General features: G+C 45.2%; 1 protein-coding gene across 2 annotated transcripts in view; it reads right to left on the bottom strand.

Moving 5' to 3' along the window:
• SASH1 (SAM and SH3 domain containing 1) overlaps nt 1-27,891 on the bottom strand; it is a 188,996-nt gene that overhangs the window by 75,242 nt on the left and 85,863 nt on the right. For both annotated transcript variants that reach the window (XM_081529916.1, XM_081529917.1), the window contains exons 3-4: nt 26,591-26,641; nt 26,418-26,467 (exon numbers count right to left, since the gene is read on the bottom strand). In XM_081529916.1, coding sequence (XP_081386042.1) covers nt 26,418-26,467; nt 26,591-26,641 — 101 coding nt within the window. The remainder of the gene's footprint in view (nt 1-26,417; nt 26,468-26,590; nt 26,642-27,891) is intronic.

Raw genomic sequence — 27,891 nt, 5'->3', positions numbered from 1 at the left:
GCCCTTCTCCAGAAAATACATAGACAGATATCAACTTAAAGAAAGAAGGCAGGAGAACCAAAGAAAGTTCAAATTGTTTTTCCCAAAAGGGGAAGAGCAGAGGTGGAGCAGCATCTTCCACCAGGTGGGTCCAGTGCGAGAGGTAAGCCGGGCGTCCCTGAGTTTGCTGAGCAGGAAAGCCAGGAAGAAGGAACCTGCATCAGGACACAAGCAGGGGAGCTCAGAGGATTTACGCCTGAATCTCCACTGCACGTACATCCACCCAGGGTGGAGCACAGAGGCGGCGTCCGGTGAAACACCCTTCAGTGTGAGAAGGGCAGAGTTCCAAGGAAACAATCAGGAAGAGAAGTATTGGGTTGGCCCAAAAGTTCACTCAAGTTATTCCCTAACATCTTACAGAAGAACCTGAGTGAACTTTTTGCCCAATACAGTGACCAAAAAAGAACCTATAGAACTTAAGTTGACCAGACAGGGGCTGGGGTCTTCCTCTCATGCAGAGCCACCTGCGACAAGTCATCTCTCTTTGGAATAACTGCATCGATGCTGGCTGACCGCTGACCAACATTTGAGAATGGAAGCACCTTCAGACCCCAAGTCTGCAAGAAAAGTGTTTCTGACTAGCACAAAAGCTGGACTGACTCCTACTGTCCATGAAGGGACAGAGTAAGAAGAAAGAACAGAAAACAGGGGAAAGGACTCGACTACTGAAGAGCTAGACTTGTAGCCTAGTTTCTCACCATACTACCATGCTGCCAACACAAAAAAATGTGAGGAAAATCTACCTTGTCAACACATTTTTCCAGATTTAGCTTCCAAGATACACTCTCTTCCTTCTGATCCACATAATAAATGAAAATACCTAAAAAAATACTTGAAAGGCTTCCATGAAACAACCATCTCAAAGCTTCATTCATTCGGTAAAATGACTTGGTGTTGATGCTACTGTGAGTAAGGTACATGGACAATCAAGTGGGGCTCCCAATGGAGGGAGCGTGACGAACGTGAACAAAAGACACGCGAAGAAGGAGAAGCAACAGCTGAAGGACGAGGGGGAAGGAGGGGAGAGGGCATGTGGTAGGGGAAGTAAGAGGGAGAGGAAGGAGAAGGAAGTGGAGGAGAGGCAGCAGCCACACATGCGAGGAAGTGCTCAGGGTCACAGGAGCAGAAGCAAGGCGAACGCCAGCAGGCAGCAGAGTGAAGCACTGGCTAGGTGCCTGGGGATCAAGGCAGGAAATCCTTCCAAAATAATATTGATGCTGAAGGTTTGAATTCATAAACTTAGTGTTTTTAAGGAAAAAAAAAAACATTTTTATTCTGCTGCATTTGTAGCTCAAAGTTGTGGTCATATGCCTCAGTCTACCTTACGGCAACTGGCCATGACCAGCCAGCACCATCACCAGGCTTTCTGTAGATGACCTCTGACGGCAAAGGAAGCGGCGCATTGAGTTTTAGACTCGCTCTTAGGACTAGGAAAGTCTTGACCTAAAATATTTCAACTATCCCTAGCTCTTGATAAACTAGTTAACTATGTAATAAACTAAAAATATGTATATGTCTTTCACTTTTTCTGAAAGAAATGTTTTCATGGGAAAAGGGTCTAAAGAAATGGTAGCTTTTTTCTAGTCCTTTGCTGATTTAGAATAATACACTTTACTGAGTTGTAAGGAATTTTGTCCATTGTTTAATCCAATCCCAGTTGTGCAGGAAACCATAGTCTCCAGAGGCACAAGGCTCCCTGACTGGTTAGAGGCCAGCAAGAAGCTGTACTGAGGCATGGTTAGCCTGGTTGTCTTCCCAAAATATACTCAAGTCTCCCTACCTGGATATAGCACATATAAAATTGTCTCAAAAATTCAAAGACTGATTTCTAATTTTTCAACCCATTTTTCCAAAATACACATTATAGAAAAGTTATGTTCTCACTATTACATAGTTATCACAAAATAAGTCAATATTTTCCTCTCTAAAATGCTGACTTATAACTTCATTATTTTTACCTACCTTCTTCAAATTACCATGCATTTCAAATATTTATCCTTGGATTTGCATTTTTGATCTGTTTGTTACATAAGAGCTTCTCCTAAGCATCACTTGCATTTCCCTCAGAATGCCAGCAGGTGGCACTGTAGTGTCTATATTCAACTTGCTTATTGTGGCCAGAGGGGATTTTGTTTTCAAAATTTCACCAGTTCACAATCTAGATACTGGCCAAAGATAGCAAGCCAGTGTTTCATAAGCATGAGGCTTCCCAACTCATCAGTTTGCAAAGGGGCAAAATACCATCATGTGAAGTTTAATTTGGATGCAGAGAATTGTCCCTGCAAACAGAAGCTGGCAGAGCAGCAGAGATGTAAAAATGCCATCTCCTTTCTCCTCGAAACCAATTGGAAAATTCATCCAGCAGCAACAAAAATCAATGAAGCCACCAAATTCCAAATTCGGATGGCAGCAGGTGGAAAGGGTCATTTACTGATTTCCTGGTAGAAGAAATTAACGCTCAGAAGTCAGTTCCAAAGAGACCCCCTTTTAAGACATCTTTCCAGCCAGACACTGCAGATCTGAACATGGCAGCCTGTTTCCATCCATCACGCTCACTGTCAACAGAGTAAAAAAGATGGAGACTTCCACAAAGATTTGGATGACTGGGAAGCAATTCAACTGTACTTTGAGAATTAAAGCATTTAATAGTCATCAAATTTTGCATTTAAAGTCTCTGAACTCAGTATCTTTTCATCAATAACTGCTACTATTAGACCCCCAAACTGCGTAAGCGTAAATATTTTTCCTCAAGACCCCTAACTACTCTAGTTCTCCCTGAAGCCCAAATTCACTGAAGAAAATTCATAAGGAATGCATGAATTAGATTAAAAAAAAAAAATCAAGTTAAGGAACAACATCTCTAGAATTGAGCCAATTCTTTTCGTCCTACAATCTAATCGTTAGCAAATTCTTTGTTAAGTTGCTTTCTTCCCTTTTTTCACTCATTCATTTATTCAGTGTTTCTTTCATTCAATAAATATTTATTAAGCTCTCGTTCTGCGTCTAGCATTCTCTGCGGTACTGAGATCATAGTAGTAAACAAACAATGGGTAAGATCCTTGCTCTCTTGGGGTGAGGATGGGGGAATGATCAAGAAGTGGGGAGAATTCTAGAAAGGATGGACAGAGAAGGCCGAGCACACACCTAGATGATAAGCTGGCATGACACTGGCTCCCTCCAATGGGGAAGACTGACTGGGGAAAAGAGAGGGGAGGAAGTGAGAAGTCTACTTTGGCCATGTTCAGTTTTAGATGCTTATTGAACACCACTGCAAAGGTATTAGGGAGATAGTTGGATAGGTGAGTCTGAGTTCAGAGGACTCACTGAGGACCAGAGATAAGCATTTAGAAGTCACCTGCATATTTAAAGCCAGAAGACCAACCAAACACAGTGAAGAGATGCTGAGACAGAGCTCAGGAGCAATCCAATTTTTAGGGGTCAGGAAAAGAAGGGGAAGTGGGCAGTGGGACTTCAGGGGAGGGGTCAGTGAGGAAAAGGAAAGCCAGGAAAGTACACTTTCACCTTTTCTGGCTAGAATAATACTCAAATCGATTTAACACAGCTTATACTGCTGCCTCAAATGCCATACAGGGTAAATTCTACATTGCTCTATTTTTCCATTGAATCTATCTCCTCACAGGAGAGAAGATGAGAGAGAAATAAGAAACTAACAAAGGTCAGAATGAAATTCTTTAAATTTGTTTACAGAATTCCACCTTGCCTAAGGACACACAGCTGGTCAGAGACATAACTGGGTTTTGAAGCTATGTGTCTGAGTCCAAAGCTTCATCCACTTCACTGAACATATTGCCTCTTATTTACATAAAGGAAATTCACATCACCTGATACACTGGCTTGCTTCTTGGGTAAATTCCTGGAAGACCCTCAGAAGGATTTATGAGGAGAGAGCATGCTTTCAACCCCAAATGTGAACATGGCTTATGGGTTTATTAGAATGAAGTATTTCAAAAACACTTATTCAGTTGTGTTACTACCACATGGTCCTCTTGTCTGCTTCTGGAAGAAAAGGAGGCCACATCATTGAGGTCAAATCCAGTTTTCTTCTGTCCATTTATATATAAATAGCCCAAGGTACTTCCAGGCAGAGACAGCTCTATCTCACTGTTACATACTTGGGCTGGCACACCAGAAAGGTAAAACAAACGCCCATGCATAAAGAATTCCTAAAATATATTGCAGGCTTGTGTTTGAGGCACTGCCCAGAAACTTCATTATAACCAAACAAAAAGGAAAGAAAAACTATTCTATCATCATTTCTAAGAAAGGACCATGTGTTATATGTTACTGGAAAACCTATATTTAAGAGACTTTAAATGTTCCTTTATCTTGAGTCTCCGGAAATACACTTTCCCATTAGTTTATTTCCTGCTGGATTTTGAATCAGGGCTTCTGCTGTGTCTGGGTTCTTGCCTGCTTCATCCCTTAGCCTGCCAAGACAGTCCCTAAGCCAGGAACAATTTTCCTCAAGATGCAGAAAAAGAACTGAGGCATCTGTGCTATTGAGTTGTATGTGCATAGGGGAGGGTGAAGAAGGTAAACGGGGTGAGGGCCTTTTTAGCAGTTAATATTTACTTTTGCTTTATTCTCTCTCTTTTTTTTTGGCCATGTGATGCAGCTTGCAAGATCTTAGTTCCCCTGGAATTCGAACCTGGGCCATGGCAGTGAAAGCATCAAGCGAGTCCTAGCCACTGGGCTGCCAGGGAATTACCTTCTTTTGCTTTATGTTTACCTTACCTAAACATAACAAACTTGGGACTTCTCTAGTGGCCAGGTGACTAAGACTCTGCACTCCCAAGGCAGAGGGCCCGGGTTCACTCCTTGGTCAGGGAACAAGCACAGCTACATAAATAAGTGTAACAAATTACTCATATTCATATTTTGTATATTTAGTGACAAATCACTTTGCGTAAAATAGGTAATTCTTTAGTTTGATATTTCAGGAATCAAAGATATTTTTTTCATATAGGAGCATTTCTCCTCTATTTAACAGAAATAAAAGGAAACAAAATTCAGCTCATACTATCCGCTGTCGGCCATAAAAATTTAAGGGTCACCCCTTTTCCTAGCTGGAGAAGGCGATGGCACCCTACTCCAGTACTCTTGCCTGGAAAATCGCATGGACTGAGGAGCCTGGCAGGCTGCAGTCCATGTGGTCATGAAGAGTCAGACACGACTGAGCGACTTCACTTTCACTTTTCACTTTCATGCATTGGAGAAGGACATGGCAACCCACTCCAGTGTTCTTGCCTGGAGAATCCCAGGGACGGTGGAACCTGGTGGGCTGCCGTCTATGGGGTTGCACAGAGTCGGACATGACTGAAGCGACTTAGCAGCAGCAGCAGCCTTTTCCTAGCCATGGGGTGAGGACTAGGATGAGGCCTCAGACATGGAGGGTCCCCAGTGCTGGGCACTCACTCTTGAGGTTGGGCACAAATGCAGGGAGCAAGTACCTCCTTAAATCCCGTACCCTCTGTAATCGCTTGCTTTTCCCTCAGTGGGTCCCTTCCCAGCCAATCACTGCTGTATTTCATACACACGATGGGAATTGGCTTGCAAACCCACAGGATGGGATGGAAGGTTAACTCTGCAGCCAGGCGGCTGGCATCCTGTTAGAACTCCCTGAAGATTCAGGATCAGTGACAATGCCGGTGAATGCTGTCATCCTGGTGAACACTCTCCATACAGGCTTCTCTTTCATGTCACAGTCTATTCCTGGCCTGTACTTTCTGGCTTTTTTGCTGAAAGGTCACCTTCCTAAGTGATCAAGGCAGGCATATGAAGAACCAAGTCCAAGGCCACGGCCGACACTGCACAGGCTCGGAGCTCACAGGCTCAGAAGTCGGGGACGCCCGTGACAGCGCTGCCACAAACCTAGGCCGGGTGTTACTTCTTCATGCGAAGTAAAGCAGTGTGATGTAAAACTGTACCTACTTTAGGGGACTGTTAGGGGAATCACAGGAGACAATGCATGTAAAGGGCTTAGGGTGGTGCCTGCCTGTAGGTGAGTTCTCAGTACATGTGACCACTCCCTGGAGCCACCCCAATCAGATGGATTCGCTTGGTCTTCGCAGACTAATACCCCATCCTCATCCCACCGAGCCCGGCCACTACTCAGCCCCTACTCCAGACTCTAGCAGTTTCTGAATCACCAAGGTTCCTCTTTTTTTATTTTTCTTACAATGTTGCTATTGTTCAGTAGCTCAGTTGTGTCCACCTCTTTGCGACCCCATGAACTGCAGCACACCAGGCCTCCCTGTCCTTCACTATCTTACATTAACTTCCCTTTCTTACATAATAACTTCCCTCAAATAATTGGAATGAATGCAGTGATTCCTCTTCCCCTTCCAACCTCATTTTATACAAGCAATTCATATTTTTCCTAGAATTAAAAGAAAAAATCATCTAATACAACACTGTAAATTAACTATACTCCAATAAAGTTTTTTTTAATAATATTTCTTTATTTGGCTGCGCCGGGTCTTAGTTGCAGCATGTGGGATCTTTGATGGTCATTGGGGCATGTGGGATCTAGTTCCCTGACCAGGGGTCAAACCTGGGCCCCCTGCTTTGGGAGCACACTCTTAGCCACTAGAGCACCAGGGAAGTCCCTCCAATAAAGTTTTTAAATTGTTTTCATATTTTCCCCCTGAAAATTTTAAAAACCCACAACAACTGAACAAGATGCCAACACAATTTATCCATTTTTTCAGCATAATGTAATTAACATTTGCTTACATTCTACTGTATTCCTTAAGCAATAAGAACTGTACCAATTTAGCTCACTGCGTTCAGCACAGTGCGTAGTAAAACAATCCTTTGTTGTTTTTGAGTAGATTTTGGTATGGATGCGTACCATATCATGGGAAATACTTTGGACCCATCAATCATGCAATATTAACTCCCCAAAAGAAATGGCAGGGTTTCCAGGTTTATTAAATGTGGCTATTGTCTCAAAACAAGAATATCACCCAATCTTTAATTCCAGTTTGAAGACAGTCTCTTACCACACAAATCAAATTCTCACACTTGGAAAGTGCTAGAAGAATATTTGAAAAGTTTGAAATTTTCAGCCATAGGTTTGGACCCTTTCAAATTTTCTTTATGTTATCTTTAGTTTTTAAACTGCCATCAGAATCACTTTAGGTGAGTTTTTCCTTCCACACAAGATATCTCAAAAAAAAAATTCTGAGAGAAAGACACAGACAATCCAGGTATGTAACTTGATGTCTAATGACAATCATTTCTATTATCCCTCAATCCACTATTAATTTTATTAGGTATGTGAAAGTTCTAGGTATTTAAACATGGTCTTTCCTGCTGCAAAGCAAGTGATTTTTTTTTTAAACATTAACTGCCCTCACATAGTTAAAATGAACATAATGGTTTCTCTTCCACTTCTCAACTGCACTTTACAAAAGCAATTCATGTGTTTTTCTAGAATGAAAAAAAATACACTAATGATCGAACAAGATGTTAACATGGAGATGAATTGGGCAGCTCACTGGTCTCTAGTTGTGACTGACATTATCTCTAATGCCTCCCCTGAGACCACAACCCAGGAAGCCGCCCAGCACAATGGCTCACGAGGCGAGTTCTGGAGTCCAACTGCCTTGGACAGCGCTACCTTTCACTAACTAGCAACCCTGGACCAGCCACTTGGTCCCACTAAATCCAAGTTTCAAAGTATGTAAAATAGACACACTAATATTACTGAATATACGGCTTTTCTAGAGGTTTCAGTGAACTGTGACTTGCCCAGTATTCAGAACATGCTTGCACGTGATGAGCAGCACTACCAAGAAGCCAGTGAGCATGACTGCTGGCCTTTGCTCTCCCCCAGCTCTCCCTACAGGGTCTAGTCTCTCACAGTCCTTCTCAGAATGCACTTCAGCTTCTCAATATGGAAGGGGCTGGCTCTCTGGCACCTCAGAGGTGCCCAACAAGCTCTCTAGGCCAAGAGCAGAGCTCCACCCCTGTTGAGTCTACAAACCCTTCACAAAGGTGCATTGAAAGGGATGCATGTCTTTTCATTCACAAACTGGTAACTTGTACTGAAAGTTAATGATTCAGGACACTGGCAGAAGTTTGAGTTTCTTGTCCAAAACCTGCCAAAAGCCATGTCACCAGAAAGTAGGCCCATGGCAACTTCATTCAGGCCAGGACCATACCACGTACCAAAGTGCAGAGCTCAACATACCCACGAATGGGGGCTGGAGACAGAGAAAATCCAACTGGGGTTCACAGACAGTCATCCTCCAAAGTTCCCCAAACCTCTCAGTGCATGGTGTCTTGTCTATCTGGGCCGTATTCTTCATCTGTGGCCTAGTGGGTCTAAACCGTCTAAAACCTTGTTGTGGGTGCCAGTTATGATGCTCATAGCACTGCGGAAAGAACAACATCTGTTCCTGCGGAAAGCACCAAGAAGTTATAAATGCCTTCCCACGTCCCTCAGAAGTAGTAACTAATCTTAAGAGTATCCACATGACATACCAGAGGGTATGTAATATTATGTTTTTATGAAAAGTTCATATAAAAAGGCATCAGTAACTAATCAGTTTCTTATAAAAGCAACCAAGGATGATTTCTTGCTTGGCATTTCAACACAGTAATGAAGCTCTGTGTAGTTGGATAAGGGAGATGTACACAGCATGGTCCATACCTTCCAGGAGTGTACAAGATAATTTGGTGGATTATCATTGACATGCTGTGAGATACAAATGGCTGAGTGAGTGCTTATACCCGGCAAAGCCAGGTGACTTCCATTTTAATATCCATTCTTGTCTTTATTCTTCTCTATTTATTTACTTGGCTGTGCCAGGTCTTAGTTGCTGCATGCAGGATTTTTAGTTGTGGCATGCAAACTCCTGGTTATAGCATGTGGCCTCTACTTCCTGACCAGGGATCGAACCTGGGCCCCCTGTATTGGGAGTGTGGAGTCTTAGCCACTGGACCACCAGGGAAGTCCCTCTTCTTCATTCTTACTGAGAGAATCTTGATTTTGCTTGGGTGGTATTGTGCCCTGTTAAATTACTCGGCTACCCACACTCCCTGGTAGCACGTGGAGGCCGAGTGTCAGCACTGCCCTAGAAGACATAACTGGAATTTTACATCCTGGTGTTTCTGGGAAAGCTAGTGTTTTCACAGTGAAAAGAAATGACTCAGTTTTCATGTGTCTTTTGCCCTTTGCCCTCTCCCTTGTTCCTACCCGAAACATGGCAGAATGCCCAAACAGTTGTCATTTTACTATAAGGAAGAAAGTCACATACTAAGGATAGGGGAGTAGAGAAAATAATTCCTCAGAATACCTACCTCCAGACTACTTGCCGTATGGGAAAAATATCTATATATATGCCCCTATTGGCCTCAACAGACTTGGTTGTTAAGAAGTAAAAATGACAAACTTCTAAAAAGCATTGATGTGGGTTTACCAAGCACATTCATATACATTTCATTGAATTTCAGGCTCATACAGACCCCGAAAAGAACTAGTCCCACTATATAGATGGAGAGACTGAGGCCTGGAGCACGCATGGAAGTGACCAGTCCAATTGTATTAATAAGTCACAGGGCTAGGGCTTAACCTCAGCTCTTCTGATATCAAATCCAATGTCCTTCCCACTAGAAACCAGATGCACAATACTGAGACCCTGAAGCGAAAACGGTGTGCATTTTCTCTCATTACTGGCACTGAAGATGCAATTTAAGTTGGTGGCTTGGCCACAAGAGTCTGCAGTCCCAGGTCAAGCTCTGACTGTTGGTGTTTCCTCGGCACGCATACATATTAAGGTGTTCAAAAGGAAAAGGGGGGCTTCCCCCGTGGTCCAGTGGATAAGACTCTGCACTCCTAATGGATGGGGCCCAGGTTTGATCCCTGGTCAGGGAACTAAGAGCTCATATACCACAACTATTCCTGTGCACTGCAGCAAAGACCCAACATAGCCAAAATAAATAACAAATAATCTTGAAAATAAATAAAAAGATAAATTTTTTAAACGCTCTTGAACTTCGCCTTCACTTTCATTTTGGTGAAACCAGTAGAAACGAATGCCTTCCTTTTATGGCCTCGATGTGACATATGTTATATTTTATTTAAGTCTTTATACCTTCAGAATTACTAAATTATTGTCAAAACCAAAATAAAACAGGATTGTAGCACATTACTTTCACCACAAAAGCTAGTATTTTTAATAAAATAAGGAAAAGAACTATACATAGCTTTGTTTACATTTTTAATGGCTGCTGTTTATTCTGTAAATTGGACACAATTATTCCTTCCTTCTGGTTATTTCCCCCTTTAAAATTTACCACATATGTGTAATAAGTATATGGTCCAAAAAAGGCTTTTCCGCAAGGGAATGTGGTCAAGACTCGAGCCCGGCTGGATCAACAGGCATGCATCTGCCTGCTCTGGCGGAAGGACATTTGGTTATCACTATGCATGATGCAGGCCCTCGTTCAGGAGCAGGTGTGGAAATGGATTGCCACTCTGCCTGGTACAGGGTGCACACAGGGCAATTTATCCCAACAGAGGCTGGCACGGTAAGGAAAACCAGTCTTTGATATTCTTATCAAATTGGCATGGACCAGCGGGGAAAGCCAGGCTGCAAAGAGCTGGCCCCTACCAGCCAGAGCCTCAGGATGGGGAGAGGGGGCATGGGAGGAAAAGAGGCAGAAAAGAGGCTCCTTTGAATGATCTCTCCTTGATCTGTTTCCATGGTGATGGCTCCGGAAGTGGGTCAGAACTTTCTCAGTGGAAACAAACAGCAGTTCCCATTCACCATCACTCAAGCCACGCTGGCCACACTGGCCGCTGGGACATCAGGACCTTGGGAGGGACGTGGGGGCTGGGGCTGCCAGCCTTTCTTCTATTGGCTGCTCGGAGGCGTGTCCATGAAGCTGCCTCTGAAGGCCAAAGCTGGAGGAGCTGTGGGCATTCAGGGTCCTTTCTGGCCTCCTGATCACGTGCAGGACGCACAGCCACCCTCCGGACAGGGCTGTGGGTGCTGCCCGCCTGCCCTGCTTCTCCTGGCCGGCAGCACAAAGGACCGGGTCCTCTCCACAGTGGCTGCCACCATAGCCTTTTTGATGTCGTTTTCACTTTTAATTCCTTCAGATGTCTGTGTGTGTGTGTGTGTTAAGTCACTCAATCATGTCCGACTCTGTAATACCCTGGATTGTGGCTCACCAGGCTCCTCTGTCCATGGGATTCTCCAGGCAAGAATACTGGAGTGGGTTGCCATTCCCTTCTCTAGGGGATCATCCCCACCCAGGGATCAAACCCGGGTCTTCCGCATTGCAGGCAGATTCTTTACCATCTGAGCCACCAGAGAGGCAAAGCTAATGAGAAACTTTGGCTTGTTATAAATGCTATGAAAATGGGGACTCAAGCTTTCCTGTCTTTCCGGATCTCACCTGTGTTAACTGAAGCATAACTGACATATAACCTTATATTGGTTTCAGATACACAACACAGTGATATGTTATCTGTATATATGGGTCAGGAAGATCCATTCCCTTGGAAAAGGTGATGGCCACCCACTTCAGTATTCTTGCCTGGAGAATTCCATGGACAGAGGAGCCTGGCGGGCTACAGTGCATGGGGTCATAAAGAGTCGGTATATGTTGTGAAGTCATCACCACAATAAGTCTAGTTAACATCTGTCACCATTCAGATCTCACGTTTAAATCTCCACGTCTCTGCATCACATCCTCGTACCCTCCACATGCGTAGCCACTAGGCAGCTGCTGACATTTTCCCTGTACTTTGTCATTCCGCTGGCTGGTCTGACCCTGCCCTCGGATTGCTTCACATCCTTCCTCCTTTTGATTCGTGGCTTTATCTGAAGTCACACACAAGCACCAGGCAGCACTGCCAGAGACCCTGTGACCACAGCCGCCCTCCAGCAGCGTCCTCTGAGCAGACCCCGAATCCGCTGGTGACTGAGATGTGGAGCCCAAGCATAGAGCTTCCACCCGACTGACAAGCAGCCGGTTTGGGCAGAGACTCATAAACCCAAGCTGGCTGCCTGAGAACCCCTGGGAAGCTTGTGACGGGCTCCACAGTTCCACATTTGGGGAATCCAACTCACTGGAGCTGGGCAAGGCCTGAGGGTCTGTCTTCAGCAAACTCCCCAGCTAGCTCTGATGTGGGGATGTGCTTGGATTCCCCAGGCTAACCCAGGAGAGAATGGAATATCCTCCTCCCATCCTCCAAAAAGCGAAAAGCCATAATCCCAGTGAGATTTTCTGAAAAGAATACGGAATACACTAAGATAAAACAAGTGGCCAATAGGCTCCAAGGGTTACCCTTCTGCGAGGTTTCGTTTGGAGAAAGCTTTTAGACAAGGTTGAGGGAAGGGTCCAGCCTGGACTCGGGGAGCTGCGGTGAACTTGTAGTCTGTCAGCTGAGCTCAGCTGGATCACGTTTCCCCAAAATCCCTTCACCGCACGGTTCTGGGTCAGTGCGATGCTTCACGTGAGATGCAGAAAGCAGAAACAGAAGCAGAGGCGGTTTTCTCTTTGGTCTTCAGGGTCAGTGCAGGGCAGGAGGCCCTGCTGGGGCTGACGCATGTGGCAGAGTGTCCCCTGGGTCACTGGGTAGCAGATGGGCCATGGGGCTCGCATTCCTGCCCAGGGTCTCCGATCCTGGCCTGTGGCTTGTCTCCCTCCCGAGGAAGGATGCCAGCAGCCCCTCCTGCAGATTCCTGATGCTGGAGGATGGCTGGGTGGTGGTGAGGATGACTGGGTTTCAGCCCATCCTTGTAGGTGGCCATCTGTCCTCTGTCCCCAGTCCTGCTGACTTCAGGCCACATCACTGGACACAGAAGGACAGCCTCACCGGGCTGTGGAACCAGCCCCCGCAGACACAGGAAGTCCAAAATGCTAGAACGACGTGATCACAATGTCTGCTTCTCTCACAGACTCCTGACTGATGGGGGCATTTATGAGGGTCTCAGCCCCACCCCTCCCTGCAGGGGTGGACCGGTCCCTCTTCCAGGCCCTACACACTGTACCCACAGGGTATCACATCACTGCGTCATGTCTCCTTCAGGTTGTCAGAGGACAGCGACCTTCCCTAGCCTGTTCATCTTCCCAGGGCCGAGCATATGTGTCCAGACAGTAGAAACGTGAAAAGTGTTTATTCAATTAAACGTCATTTGCTACCTAGCCCATCACTGGTCTTCCCCCACAAGCGTCCGCTGTTACGAGGTCCCTGTGGTGGAGTCTATGATAAAAGGCCTGACGCTGGCAGATCAACAGGTCTGGATTGGAATTCCACTTCTGCCTCACTCAAAGTTCATAATCATGACCATGCTGTGTCATCTAGTCTTTCTTGGTTTCCTTAACTGCCAGCTACCAGTTACATTACAGTTTTGTTAAGAGGATTTACACCCAAGTTGTAGGCTTGCTTCCTCCCCTACTTCTGCCAGGATGCAAGCTCAGTCACTTCAGTTGTGTCCAACTCTTTGTGACCCTATAGACTGTGGCCCACCAGACTCCTCTGTCCATAGGTTTCTCCAGGCAAGGATACTGGAGTGGGTTGCCATGCCCTCCTCCAGGGGATCTTCCCAACCCAGGGATCGAACCCAAGTCTCTTATGCCTCCAGTTCTTTAGCCACCTGCCAGGATAGGAATGCTATTTATTTACTGGTAGCCCCCTCCTCCCCCACCCTCCTCCCTGGCCTAGTGTCCTGGTCACCTGTCCTGCAGGACAGACAATAACCAGTGGCCACCTCCGCATAGTAAATACCTCCTGGCAGTCGCTGGATGCAGCCCAGACACGTGGCCTGAGGCTGGGCAGGGTCAGCCGGAGGGTCGCTCACCAGACGGAGTTCAGGGCCGTAGAGTTTTCGGAGGGGAACAGCTGAGGAGGAGAATTCTGACACAGCTGCTTTTGCTCCGAGCCCCTGTGTTCTGGAATGCTGAGCCCCTCAAATATGCTGCGCGACGGAGCACACATGTGTGCGGCACAGACCCACCCACACAAACACATATTTCAGCATGTTGCGAGCACACGGGCTCTGTGAAAGCGGTGGCTGTCTCCCAGCCCTTCCCCTGCCCTCCCATCTCTGGGGCGCTGTAAGGACAGGGGAGATCAGGTAGGAGGGGCATGGGATAAGTGGCTGTGGCCACTACGAGCTGCGTGTCCGACACCATCTAATGAGACGGATGATGGAAACCACAGGCACGGTGTGTGCAGAGCGCCGACCTACCTAATGCAGGGGTGTGTGTTTGTGGCTAGAGCTGGGGGGAGTGGGGAGACACAGCATGTATCCGGGCAGGCATGGCACTGGGTATTTCGCACAACCACTCTTGGGAAGAGCTTTTATCCTGCACATTTTATCAGTTTGGAACCTGAGGCTTGGAAAATTTAACTCCCACAACTAGCAGAGCTTAAATTTATACCCTGTGCAATACCAAAGCTGACATTAGCGACAGCAAACACGAAGAGTCCACGCAGCGTTGGTGGGTACAGAGCAGGCTTTGCATTTGGTCAGAAAGTGAGAAATGGCCCAGGCTGGAGGGGACCCAGAGACCCTGACTCAAACCCACTGCCATGTTCCTGGGAGCTGACGCTGGAGGGCTGACCGTCACAGACAGACTGGAGGCCCAGGCCCTGGACAGTGACCTCGCTCTTAGGCCCACAGCCTTGGCAGAAAGCTGCATGCTTGCAAGCTAAGTTGCTTCAGTCGTGTCCGACTCTGCAACTCCACGGACTGTAGCCCGCCAGGCTCCTCTGTCCCCAGGATTCTCCAGGCAAGAATACTGGAGTGGGTTGCCACGTTCTCCTCCAGGGGATCTTCCCAATCCAGGGATCGAACCAGTGTCTTCCATGGTCCTGCATTGCAGGTGGATTCTTTACCCCTGACCCACCAGGGAAGCCCTGGCAGATAGCTACTAGTCAACTAATTAAAGCAGACGAATATGTACTACATATGCCTATGCCTGGCTCCTGGTGCAGCCTATTTATTGGGTTGACCAAAAAGTTTGTTCAGGTTTTTCCATTACATCTCATGGAAAAACCAGAAGGAACTTTTTGGCCAACCCAGTATTTTCTGAAACCTAAGCTTGCTGTCTGCCTATTTTCCCTGCCTGGTGAGCTCCAAGGACCAGACACAGGGAGCCTGAGTCCCCCCCGGGTGCTGTTCTGACAGGCCACAAGTGCCTGCCGCCCTTTCCTGGGGGGACAGTGGGGACATAGTGAGGACGCACCCGACTGAACTGGGCAGGACCGACTGGTGAGCTATCCTGAAGGACGGGCCTCCACAGGTTTCCTCACTCCTCACACATGCACATTCCCCACGGGAAAAAACTAGTCTTCCGCTCCCCACCCCACAGCCCTGCCACAAACAGGATGTGGAAACAGGATGCATTAGTCTCAGCTCCAGGGATCACCGCTTGACCTGGATTTCTTAACAAACTCGCCGGCCTCATCAGCAATTCTCACTGCCTCTGTCAGGTCTGAAGGAGGATTTAACAATCCCTCTGCAGGCGGGTTTCTAGCACTCCCATTTACCAGGGAGAAACAGAGCCCTGGCTCACCACACGAGGGACCACAGCCCCTGTCCCCAGGGGAATTCCACAAACGGATGAAGCCCGAGCCCCCTCCTCAAGCCCAGCCCCTGGGAACCAGCTAATTGAGGAAGAGGGAGGAGGTTCCACTTAGAGAAGAAACTTTCTGAAATTTCTTACACATTTCAAGGAGGTTGGACACAGTATTTTTCCCATAAGTTGTAGCAAACGCATTGTCTTTCCAATGCGCGCTTTCCTTCTGTTTATACGAAATATCCCCAACAGGCAATTCTGTACAGACATAAAGCAGGTTAGAGGACTGGGGGTCATCAGAAGACAGAGCAGCGATTGCTAAAGGACACGGGGTTTCTTTCTGAAAAGCTGAAATGTTATATTGACAAGGTGATGGTTACACATACCTGTGGATACAGTGAACACCTGTGGACTGTAAACTTTAAAAAGGTGACCAGTATGGTCTGTGCACTGCATTTCAACTAAGCTGATTAAAAAAAGAAAACAGATGACCCCACAAAAACCTGTAATACAAATGTTCAAAGCGGCATCATTCATAACTGAAAAGTCAAAACAACCCTATGTCCATCACTTGATGAATGGATAAGCAGAATGTGGCACATGCATACAACAAAAAGGAATGAATGTAGGAAAGCTTTGAAAACATTATGCTCAGTGAAATAAGCCGGTCACTTAAACCATGTATGACCCCATTTCCATGAAATGCCAGTAACAGGCAAATCTATAGAGACAGAGAGCTGATTAGTGGGGAGAGGAAGATGGGAGAATTCAGTGGAGACAGCTGAGAGACACAGGATTTCTTTTCAAATTGACAAAAATACTCCAAAATTGATTGTGGTGATAGCTACAAAACTCTATACACCCTAAAACCCACTGAACTTTACACTTTTTAACAGGTGAGTTGTGTGGTATGTGAACTATATCTCAAAGCTGTTACTAAGAATAAAATAAATGCACTTTCCCAACAACATTGCAGGTTTAAAAAGTTTTAAGGATTTTTAAAATTACTATAATATTTTGTTTGTTTCTCCGTATCATGCATTTATTGGAGATGCTATGTGATCTGTTATTTCTATTTAACAGAGGAGGGAAAATCTGAGACGACTTCAACAAGACTGCAGAATGGAATGGAGTGGGGAGGGAAGGGGCAGCTTTTACAAAGAGATCTGGGGACTTGTGGAAACTACTGTTCTCTCTGTCACATGTTTTTTAAAATGGTTTTAACAGGTGTCTTCTTATGGCTAATATTCACAAACAAAAAGCACGTACTTCATATTACACTGCTAACATTTTAGGGAGATGCTGGAATATGCTAGCTAACAGATGAGACTAAAGTAGGTCTTCTGTAATCAAAGTCCTGGAAAGAATCCACTTTTAGTTTTATTTCAAAGTACTGGGGGTGAATGAATTTGATGCACTTATTTAATGAGCACTTGTTCTAGGTAAACCACTGTTCTGGATGTTACAGAAACTCCAAAGAGAGGAAGTCAGTGAGCTCATGGCCTCAAGGAGTCCATGATCATGCTAGGCTGGGTGGGAGCAGAAAAGTCCACAAGTGGTTAGAGGCTTCCTTGATGCTCAGCGGTAAAGAATCTGCCTGCAGTGCAAGAGAGGCAGGAGAAGCAGGTTCAGTCCCTGGGTCAGGAAGATCCCCTGCAGGAGGACATGGGAACCCACTCCAGTATTCTTGCCTGGGAAATCCCAAGGACAGAGGAGCCTGGTGTGCTGAAGTTCATGGGGTTCCAAAGAATCAGACACGACTGAGCAACTGAGCATGAACAAGGGGCTAGAGGCAGGGGCTCGGGCATGAACTTGGGTCACAGAACAGACATCGGTAATAGACAAGATTGTTGGGCACTTATTAGATTCTTAATAGCTTACTAGAGCTTCCCTGATAGCTCAGCTAGTAAAGAATCCACCTGAGATGCAGGAGACCACGGTTTGATTCCTGGGTCGGGAAGATCTGCTGGAGCAGAGATAGGCTACCCACTCCAGTATTCTTGGGCTTCCCTGGTGGCTCAGCTGGCAAAGAATCTGCCTGCAGTGCAGGAGACCTGGGTTTGATCCCTGGGTTGGGGAGATCCCCTGGAGAAGGGAAAGGCTACACACTCCAGTACTCTAGCCTGGAGAATTCCATGGACTGTACAGTCCATGGGGTCGCAAATAGTCAGACACGACTGAGTGACTTTCACTTTCACTTTCTATAGCATACTGAAGGAAGTACTTTACTGATTATCCTCACTTTACAGTCAAGAAATCTGTAGGTAAAAAGATTAATTAACTAGCCAAGAGTTGCAGAGCTAGAAGAAAGAGCCTGGATTTCAACCCAGAGAATCTGGTAACCCCCAAGGCTATAATGGCACTTCAACTGGATTGGGATTTTTGTTTCTTGCTCTGGGACCTTAGACAAAGAAATTCCCCTCAAAGGTAGCACATACCTCGGTGAGTTCATGAAAAATTAAATGATCAAAGTACAATAAAAGTGACTCGCACCAGTGTCCAATATGCAGAAATAACCCAAGGTTATTACGGTGCTATAGTGTTAACAACGATGATGATGTTACATGTGACAGTATAAGAGACATCAAATGTTCCTGGATTCCAAGCGGTAGAAAGAATACAGCCAGCAAGGGGACTGAGAAAGCATTCAAGTAGAAGCAATCCTTAAAACAGGACTTAAAAGAAGGAAATGCTTTCTGGTCAGGAACACCAGACAACTCAAGAGGTATTGGAAACAAGCTCCAAGGCCTGGAGCTGGGCCATGTGGCTGGCAGACGGGAAAATGAAGCAATAAAGATGGGCTGGGTTTCTACTGGGGGGGTGTTGATCACTAAGGTGAAAACCTGAAGAGATCCTAATTTGTAAGTGTCCCTGCAGGATCTCAGCATCCTCTCAGTGTGCTGGACCTAATCGTATTTCAGGGAGTAATTTCCTGAATTACTCTTTTCCAGTTCACCGGAAGAGTGTTAAGGGTCTCCCTTGGGGTAGTGAAGATGAAAAAGAGGGAGATGGGTCAAGTTACAGAAGTAGCAAGCAACAAGATTTGGCAGAGGTCTTAGAATCATGAATGAAATGCAGAAATAATAATGTAAAGCTCTGTAAAGTGCAGAAAGTAGTCCCTGGGAAAAAGGGGGAACATACAGTCAGAGAATAGGTAGTCACAGAGAGATGGAAGAAGGATAAACAGGAGCGGTAAGTTCTACCATAAGAATGTGCAGCTTGGGGTGACTGGAATGGCAATAAGCAGACAACCAGCAAGAGGCTGAAACAGGCACATCACCAGCTTGGGGGAAGGGTCAGAGGGAACAGTATAGATCCCACATGGGTGCCCAGAGACAGTAGTTCAAAGCCACAGGTGGGTATAAGTATCCTGGGAGAGCTTGCAGGCTGGATAAAAGCTCCAGCAGGATAGCCAGAGTAAGGGGTGGGAGGAACACAGGGAGCTGCCAAAGAGTGGGCATAAAGTGAGGGGGAGAAACTTGAAACCACAGTGTCACAGACACACACACACACTAAGGCTGGAGAGAGCAATGTGACCAAGAGAAAATGTGAGCCAAATGCAACAAGCATCTAAGGGCAGAGGCGGGGGGTGTGTTTGGAGGGGTGGGCACTGGACCTTGGGAAGAGCATCTCAGCAGGGAAGGAAGAGAGGAATTCAGCTTTGGGGGGAAGTTCAGCACTAAGCGGGGGAGAGAAATGGAATTATGAGAGGATGGTGAGATTCTCACAGGGTGGAAAGGAAGTAAGCATTTTTACCAGTGTGTGCTCACTCTCCCACTCACTCATTTATCGAAAGTCTTTTATGTAAAAGATCCTGGGCTCGGTGTGGGAGGTGACTACACACACACACACACACACACACACACACACACACACAAACAGGGGCAAGCCCATAACTGCTGTCCACTGCTCCCACAGCAGGAGTGCTCAGGGGTGATGGAGCCCAGTAGCAGGATGCTCTATCTTCTCTCTGCAGATTAGGGAGGACTTCCGGAAGAGGCAGGACCAGAACTGAGTCGTTAAGGGTGAATGAAGTTTGCACAGTTGAGGGGGGCTGGGGAGGATGGTGAAGGTGAGAGACAGGACACCCCACCAAGAGGAGCAGGATGAGGCTCAGCGTCCATGGGAGACTGTGGCCCATCTGGGAGACTGTAGGAACTTCACCGGCCTGAAGAGGAGATCAAGGGAGGAGATGGCCAGGCAGGCAGAGGGAAGGTTAGGAGGGGAGCAGAGGGAGAGGCAGGCAAGACCAGGAAAGCAGGCTATCAGGTGAGTAGGCAGGAGGTGAGACAGAGCAAGGGGGGCCAGGGGTGTCTCCCCTGGAGTCCAGAGGCAAAAAGAGGGAAAGACAGAGATTTTTGAGTGGGTGGGGGCTCCAGGAAAGAAAGCTGACACCTTCAAGAGTTACCAGCTTGCCAGATGAAACAGATGAAACAATTTGGAGAGTGAAGCAAAGTTCAAATGGAACAAATGCTTGCATAGAACATTTATAAACTCTATTCTATGCATTTTATCTGACCACAGAACCCTGCTCTCACTGTATTTATCTTCTTCTTCCATCACTGCTATATATTTTTGGACTTTTTCACCATAAAATAGCTGAAGTGTAGTCACAGGTAATGAAAGACAGGGAAACTAAATCAGCAAATTTTCAACTCTAGTGGAAGACATAGGAGAAAAGAACTTATAAATATTGGCGAAGGGGAAGTGTTGAAATTTATTTTAGCCCTTGCTGTCTCTACAAATAAATTTAAGAGACCCAGTATATATAAGAATAAAACTTGCTCCTACTTCCAAAGGAACATCTGAAGTAGAAGTTTTAACTGCTGTTATTTACAGAATACTAATGAACTCATTTACTTCTCACCTCTCCATTTGCATAAGCAATACAACAACAAGTACTTTAGAATTAGACCTTCAAGGTTAGGAGCATGAATTTTTAAGTGGGATTCAATCTGGGCTCTGTCACCTGTTAGTTGTATAAACATGGGCAACTTATCAACCCCTCTGTGCCTCAGTTTCTGCATTTGTCAATGGGAAAAACAAATCACCGAGAACACTGGACTGTGCTCATAGCTGATGCTCAGAGAACAGCTGCTGTGGGAAGAAATGAGTGGGGTAAAGTGGAGGGTGTTGGACAGAGTTTCTAGAAAAGCTTTGTAAAGGATGTGAGATGTCAGGGGAGACCTTTGTGAGATGTCAGGGGAGTTTGTAATTTCCTCGGTTCTGTCCCACCACAGCAAAAATTTGAAGTGACGGAGAGACCAGTGTTACAGCTTGGTGTTACAGCTCAGCTTAATTTGGCAAGCAAAGGAAAATACATTCTCGAGGCATAAGGGCGGGCCGACCCAACAGACACCAACAGAAGTCCGGGGCTCAATTTTGGCTTCTCTTTTTATATGCTTTTTCTTCTCCCCTTGAGCCTGCCCTATGTAAATTGGGCTAGCCAGGAGGGCTGTTTGCTTCACCTGAGGTTCTCATTCCTGTCCTCAGACCTTCCTCTGTTCTTTCCTTTCTTTGTCTTTTAGCCACTGCCATTTTGGACTCCCTTTTCCTATTCTAACTACCTAACACCTTTTACCTTCTTCCCTTTACCCTGCTTCTCCTTTCCACCTGGAAGATGCAGCAGCACTTTAAAACCGGAGGAAGGGAGGAGGGAGGAAGGAGGAAGGAACGAGGGAGAGAGGGCGGGAAAAGGCAAAGAGGGGGAAATAGGACAGTCTGAGGTCCTGAAGGCTTGCTTGAGCTGCAGTGCCCGTCCTGGACCTGCCCATGAACACGAGTGTATCTAGTGAAACTTCCCGTAGTTCACAATACTACTTGTCAGGTTTTCTGTTATCTCTAACTAAACTCTGTGGACTGAAAGAAAGAGGCACAAACTAAAAGTTGCAAGTTCAGCTCAATTTGAAGATCTTACTGGAGACGACAGCTCAGGGACAGCTGCGCAGAGAGCTCTGAGGACTGATCATAGGAGACCAGGGAGGAGCCAGGACAAACAGGGGTTTTTCTTTCCCCCCAGAGAGGAAAACATCAAAAGACTGAACATCAAAGATTATTACTGATCACCAAAAAAACTACCCCATATATTTAAAGTTAATTGTTTTGGTGACTTTCAACACACTGTGGAAAATTCTTCAAGAGATGGGAATACCAGGCCACCTGACCTGCCTCTTGAGAAATCTGTATGCAGGTCAAGAAGCAAGTTAGAACTGGACATGGAACAACAGACTGGTTCCAAATCGAGAAAGGAGTATGTCAAGGCTGTATATTGCCACCCTGCTTATTTAACTTATATGCAGAGTACATCATGAGAAATGCAGGGCTGCATGAAGCACAAGCAGGAATCAAGATTGCCGGGAAAAAAATCAATAACCTCAGATATGCAGATGACAACACCCTTATGGCAGAAAGCGAAGAAGTACCAAAGAACTTCTTGATGAAAGTGAAAGAGGAGAGTGAAAAAGTTGGCTTGAAACTCAACATTCAGAAAACTAAGATCACGGCATCTGGTCCCATCACTTCATGGCAAACAGATGAGGAAACAATGACAGACTTTATTTTTTGGGGCTCCAAAATCACTGCAGATGAAATTAAAAGACACTTGCTCCTTGGAAGAAAAGCTATGACCAACCTAGACAGCATATTAAAAAGCAGAGACATTACTTTGTCAACAAAGGTCCGTCCTGTCAAAGCTATGCTTTTTCCAGTAGTCATGTATGGATATGAGATTTGGACTATAAACAAAGCTGAGCGCTAAAGAATTGATGCTTTTGAACTCTCAAGGAACTCTTGAGAGTCCCTTGGACTACAAGGAGATCAAACCAGTCCATCCTAAAGAAAATCAGTCCTGAATATTTATTGGAAGGACTGATGCTAAGGCTGAAAGTCCAACACTTTGGCCACCTGATATGAAGAACTGACTCAATGGAAAAGACCCTGAGGCTGGGAAAGATTGAAAGCAGGAGGAGAAGGGGACGACAGAGGATGAGATGGTTAGATGGCATCACCAACACAATGGACATGAGTTTGAGTAAGCTCCAGGAGTTGGTGATGGACAGGGAGGCCTGGTGTGCTGCAATTCATGGTGGCGCAGAGTCGAACATGACTGAGTGACTGAATTAAATGAACTGATGTATGGGAAGATGCAGGAATCTGTGCTGTTTGAAATTATTCCTTAGGTATGCATCTTAACAGGGCCAGAATCCAAAGCACAGAGTGCCTCCAATTTTTTTCTCCATATAAAAGTCCCTGGGGTGGGGGCTGGGGGCTCTGCAGTAGCTGATGGCTCCACTTTTACAGAACTGTTGTGGAGGGAAACATTCCTTGCCTGCAACCATTCCATATAGATACAGTTATAAAAGATATTTACCAACAAAAATTCTTTCTCTCAGTTATTCCTGAGAATAACTGGTTGACTGAACTGAACAAGAAACTTTAATAAGCATTCACCTTGTCAACAAGTTGACACAAATCCAAGATTGGTGTAATAAAGTGGATAGTCTCATCAATAGGCCATGTAAATAGATATAAATAGAAGAGATCCAACAGCCTTCTTTAGTATATTCTCAGTAAAAGCATATGGAGGGCCTACAGACTGTAAGAAAAAAAGGATGAATGGGGACTTTGTCAGACTGGGGGAGGGCAGTTGGGTGGGGGCAGCTGGCAGGTCCATATTCCACCCCCCTACCTCTCTCTCTCCATCCATGCATCCGTCCATCCTTTCACCAGGCAGGTCCTGCATATCTCAGATGGTAAAGAATCTGCCTGCAATGCAAGAGACCCAGGTTCAGTCCCTGGGTCGGGAAGATACCCTAGAGAAAGGAATGGCTACCCACTCCAGTATTCTTGCCTGGAGAATTCCATGGACAGAGGAGCCTGGGGGGCTACAGTCCGTGGAATCACAGAGTCGGACACGACGAAGAGGCTAACACGACATGTCTAGAGACCAGAGTCCAAGGAGCTTGACCTGTCAGGGTGCTCAGATGCTATCCTTCCAGGTACATCAGAATTCTCACTGCTAGTCTCCCCCACATAACCCACCTCCCGGGTCTTTTCTGGCCAGAGCTTTATTACTGCAACTTGAAGACTTTAAGTCCTGTTAAATACAAAATATCACTGAGAGAGGTGATGATCTGCATTATAATTAATGCCTGATACCTTCCTTAGAACAAGTTTTCACTGGGGGAGAAGGAAGGACAGGAGTGCTGAGGCTCCTGAGACAACTGTGTGGGGAGGAGACAGTGGCTCTGGAAGGCAGGAGCGCCCAGGGCCAACATCTCAGCTCCCACATTTCCTGTTGTCACCTATGCCTCTGCTTCTAAGGTTGTGCTGCCATTGATCTGTCCACTTTTGTTTACTGAGTTCTCTTGCCTTTTGAATAAAAAAGTAGAAGAAACCTTCAGCCTATTAAACAACACTGCTGACTCAGAAGGGTATTATGGTTGGCAGATACTTTGTAGTCACTAACCAGACACAACCAACTGGTTTGCCAGGTCATCTTCCAGGGCCTGCAAAGTTACCAGCAAGCATCTTCATTTGCAGAATAGCAGGATTTTGCATTCCGAAGTATTTGCAAGCACACAGGAGTGTATAGAAGAGAGAGCTAAAGCATACAAATCGGTGAGTCAAAGTAGATGTCACATGGGAGCTCATCACAAAATTCTTGAAACTTTTCTGTAAATTAAAATTCGTTTCAAAAGATTTTTTTTATAATTAAAAAAGTATTATAGTTTTAAAAAACCATTAAAAGGGAAATGGAGGAAAAGATGTATGGAAACCTTCAAATTATTTAGAAACAACTGAATTTAAGTAAATCATTTACTAGAACATGGGCTTCCTGTGTGATTCAGTGGTAAAGAACCTGCCTGCCAACACAGGAGACGCAAGTCTGATCCCTGGGTCGGGAAGATTCTCTGGAGAAGGAAATGGTAACTCACTCCAGTTTTCTTGCCTGGGAAATCCCATGGACAGAGGAGCCTGGAGGGCTACACTCCATGGGGTTGCAGAAGAGTCGGACACGACTAAACAACAACAACAACAACAATTTACTAGAACATAAGCAAAATGCCTATATGACAGATGGGGAGGCTGGGGCTTGTCAACAGCTGTGTGTGTGAGAGAGAGAGAGAGTGAGAGAGAGAGAGCGAGAGAAATTTGTTAACCTCAGGAGGCTGTTAGTCTATCTCTGGACCACAAGAGCCATGCCACATTTTACTAAGTGGAGCACATAAACACGGAAAGAATGACTACCCACAATTGAGGGGAAGAAGAAACACCAGCCTAACTAAGATGAGTATAAATTTGGTGAGTCACTTCCTCTTACGAGGAAAGGCAAACATTTCTTGTCCCCTGGTAGATTCAGAGATTGAGAGATCACCTGAGTTCTCAGGCTGAATCACGACACAGAGGTAGCCCACAGGTCAGAGGAGCCCACAGCCTCTCATTCAGAGCTTCTGCCCACCTTCAGTTCAACATCACCACACCTCCAATTTCAAAACCGAGGTCAACTCAAATCTCTTGGCTATTTCAGCCTCCACACTGCTAAGTCCCCAGGAGAATACATGCAACTAAGACAACGGAAATTCATGCTTATGGCACATTTATCTTTCAACCTTGAGGGGGCAACGGCCTGAGATTTCTTTTGCTCATCACCCCCAACGTTCCCCGGGCCTGAAACCGAATCCGCTCAGTGAGACTGAAGCTTTGGCACAGCAGCCTCTGCTCCTGGAAGCCGCATCCATGCCAGCGGCACACACACGTGGACGGATTAGGCAGAGCTGTGCTGTAAAGCACACACACGCTCACCTAAAGTGTGCTTTTCATTCCAGAAATACTTTTGACGCCTAAACCACTTCTACGCCTCCCTTGGCCTCAAACAGTCTAAGTGGCTCTGTGCCAGAGGAAGTGTCTGTTTAAAGATGCGGACTTTTCTCAAAATTTCTTTACCTCAGAAGATCATAAATAGAACCTTTTAGCGTAATTATGATGGAATAAAGTAGAAAAGGGAAAGAAAAAACAATTTGCTTTTTTTTTTTTTTCCTTAAGTGACCTAAAAGAAATACTGGAAATATAAACTATAACATAGAATTATCTTCCATGAGAGTCAAGATTACAGGGTCCAAGTTAGGACAAGTAAGCCAAAAGTACTACCTTTAACAGGAAAGGTTAGTGAACATTTACCATCTTCTGTGACAAGTGTTTATTCTTGTTTTAAGGTGGCTCAGTGGTAAAGAATCTGCCTGCAATGCAGGAGACACGGGTTCGATCCCTGGATCAGGAAGATCCCCTGGAGCAGGGCATGGCCACCCACTCCAGTATTCTTGCTTGAAGAATTCCATGAACTGAGAAGCCTGGCAGGCTACAGTCCATGGGGTCGCAAAGAGTTGGACACAACTGAGAGACTAACACACACACACACACACACATACACACACACACACACTCCAAAGCAAGGTGCATCAAAAACCAGTGTAAAAGAAGAAAACCATTTTGGTTGATTTAGCTGTCTCTTCCTTTTCTCCACGCTCACTTTCAGATATTTCGGGTTCACTTACAACAAGGAGTGTCAAATCAATAACACTTTGCAGAATCCTTGGGCATCACCAATTGAATTACAGAATACACTCATCCACCTACATACATGTACACACACACACACTCACACGCGCACACACACACACAGGCAAGGAAAATAGCTTCACGTTCCACAGTACATACATAGGACGAGTACAATCACCTATCCCATTTCCGTCAGAAAGGACCTAAAAGACACCTTAGAAATTCTGCTCCAGGACAGAAGGAGGAAAACTTACTTTCTTTCCACTTCTGGTGTTGACACGGCGCTAGAGAAGCCAAGCGACTCCTAGGAGAGAAGATTCATAGGATCAGTGCAGGCAGAACAGCAGGCTTCATCTCATTTTTACATAATACCATTTTTAAAAAAAAGACAGAAGCAAAAATAGATGATTAAAGTCACTGTGCTTACTTCGATCTGGGACCGCAGCTGAAGTGACGTGGGGCTGGCTTCGGGTTTCTCCTAAAACAGAACAGATGCTGGTTTAATGAGATTCCCAAACGTGGCACACAGCAGAAAAGACACATAATGTGTAAGAAGAGATGGGGGAGAGTTGGGAAATGCTAGGTTACAGTGGGAGGAGATAAACAGATTTTCTGAAAAAAACTGTTTTAAATGAGAGCCCTAGCCTTTTAAAAGTGAACTGTTTTCCCAATTACATCGCTTGACACTGGTGACAATTTTATTGCAGAAGAGAAAAGCACAATCTAACTGAAGAGTATGGAGAGTTAATGGTAAAATGATTTTCCGGATGAGACTAGGCCGTTCCAAAGACACAGAATTTACTGTGATCCATTTGTGTCATGAAGTCATAAAGAAGAGGCAGGGGATTCAAAGGATTTTAGAGATAAAGTCACAGAGGATAATCCTCTCATTTCATAGTTCTGAAAAACTGTACCCCTTTGAAAGAAAAAAAAAGATACACCAGTTACCTGTGATTAAAAAATATATTGAAATAAATAGGATAATGACATTATTAGAAGTGTTATGGCATACTAAAGAAAAATGAGTTATACTAGTAAACAGAGCACCACACTGATATTTTCCCATAACTAGAGAAAAACTTTAAATCTAAATAGGTGCTAAAGCAAAGGTTCACACCAAAGTGTGGTCCAAGTCCAGGGTGGTCCCCGGCTGATCAGTAAGTCATAAGCAGGAAAATGAGCAGTTTTAGAGTAAGGAGTAATATCACCAACATTATGCAAGCTTGAAATATCAAATTAAAGTTTTTCGATAATCCTATTTTGTTCTTAAAGATCACCATCTTCTTCAGGACTATGGGTACCATATGAAGACAGTTTTCTCAGTTAACATTAGTCAGCTAATATTCAGGAAATGGGCAAAGATCATATTAAATTACAAATTCTCACTTGCATCTCATTGCTTTTTTTTTTCAGTTGCCTATTTCATCTTTAGCGCAATTATAAATCTAGACCAATATTTTAAAATGCAGCAATGTAATGTAACTCAAAACAAAAGTATAAATGTAAACAAGGTAACAGGAATCCGGTACAGATATATAAGACAAAATAAGAGCGTTGGATGGTTACATCTGAGAATGGGGTGATGTGGACAAGCAGACCACGGGAGAAAACTGTTTTAATGGACTGGCAACCCACTCGACTCCAGTTCCAGGACCTCATTTGTTATGAAAAAATATTAGAGTGGTGTGAAGTCCCACTGAAATTCTCTCTAGTTAACATTCTCCTGGT

This window comes from Giraffa tippelskirchi, chromosome 9 (assembly GCF_054371585.1).
Source record: "Giraffa tippelskirchi isolate mGirTip1 chromosome 9, T2T-mGirTip1v1.2.pri, whole genome shotgun sequence".
Taxonomy (NCBI): Eukaryota; Metazoa; Chordata; class Mammalia; order Artiodactyla; family Giraffidae; genus Giraffa; species Giraffa tippelskirchi.
This window is presented reverse-complemented; position numbering and strand designations above follow the sequence as displayed.